A 1,372-nucleotide genomic window follows, 5' to 3' on the forward strand; every position below is an offset into this window, starting at 1 on the left:
TGCTTCGCAGAGTTATCATGCCTTCGGACCTCCGCCTTAACTTCTACACAACATTCAAGGAATCGAATTCCAGCATGTCCAAGGAATTTATTGAGAGAACGTACTTTGTCGACACCCACCTGGAGGGCATGCAACAGGCACTCAAGAAGAAGTGGGTTGGCTTGCGACTGGATGCGAATTTGTAGAACACATTTTGTTTCTCCTTTATTGAGTTTTCTCTTGCTGTGTGTGTGGTATGTTATTGCTGTATGTAAATCTGTAAATGTGCAACTTTTTAAACGCATGTCAGCCCAGTAGGTGCATACCATATCGAACACAGCCTACCACTTGCAAGTAAAAGAAAGTAGTGTTTGAGAAAAATATTAAAAAGAGACGCTCTTTATCATTCATTACATAAAGCTTGGAATAGTTAATAAATCATGAAATATATCCATTCCTTTTGTAATAAAAGCCAACCATTTCAGTCAAGTCGATGCGTTTCAGAGAAGCATTCGTATACGAGCGTCTCTTCACTGAACTGATGATCATCAAAAACTTCACCAACGTCGACGGATCGACACCCATGTACGTGGTGAGGGAGAACCTCGTCCCTGGTTATTCTGCTTGGCTTTTGCACCGCGACATGCCCTTCAAGCGCAATCTGGACAGGTGTATCTTGGCTTTCCATGAGGTAAGGAAATGGCTGATGAAGATATAGTACCTCCAGTCCCAGGAAAAAAAATGTCGGCAACTCAGCCCTGACTTTGGGGAACCGATTCGCCAAAATTATTTTTCATTCCAATCAGCTAACACTTACTACTTATGGTTATATAAGCTTGTACTATATTTTTCTGAATAAAACTTAGATTCATTTAAAGAACCAAATGATAAAGCAGTTTAGTTTGTTATATTCGTACGATCTTCATAGCAAAAGCTAGTACAGATAAAGATGGCACAGAGACCGACACCAAGCATTTCTCTCGAAAGTTTGGTCTGATCAAGCGCTGGAGCAAGATCACGCTGGACGGGGAGAAGCAGCGGTACCTCAAAGGGCGTCGCCAGCAGGAAACACAACAGACAGAAGTCCAGGAGAAGAGAACCCGCGGCGACGCTCTTCAGCCTCTCTCCCTCCTGCACCTCCAGGGTCCCATCTTCCTCCTTGTGGTCGGCTTTGCTCTCGGCGCCGTCGTATTTCTGCTGGAGGTCCTCCTGCCTTTTGTCGGGGTGGTCGGCGACAGCTCGAGCAAGCCCTCCGCCTCGGCTGGATGAAGGCGCCTAAAGTGCGTACCACAGTGGAATTCGAAACGGCTTTTGCTTTGAACCTTTTTTATGCTTGGTACACCACTTACACAGACTCATCCTGGCCCGCATTTAATAGTAAGTTTTGCAGTTG

General features: G+C 45.1%; 1 protein-coding gene across 1 annotated transcript in view; it reads left to right on the forward strand.

Annotated features, from left to right (window-relative positions):
• LOC119589075 (ionotropic receptor 21a-like) overlaps positions 1-1,368 on the forward strand; it is a gene marked incomplete at its 3' end in the record, with an annotated part of 6,143 nt that extends 4,775 nt beyond the window's left edge. Inside the window, 3 exon segments of the mRNA XM_037937648.1 lie at positions 11-151; positions 484-670; positions 967-1,368. Coding sequence (XP_037793576.1) covers positions 11-151; positions 484-670; positions 967-1,248 — 610 coding nt within the window.
• Between the last annotated feature and the right edge of the window lie 4 nt (positions 1,369-1,372).

Source organism: Penaeus monodon, chromosome 25 (genome assembly GCF_015228065.2).
Source record: "Penaeus monodon isolate SGIC_2016 chromosome 25, NSTDA_Pmon_1, whole genome shotgun sequence".
Classification (NCBI taxonomy): domain Eukaryota; kingdom Metazoa; phylum Arthropoda; class Malacostraca; order Decapoda; family Penaeidae; genus Penaeus; species Penaeus monodon.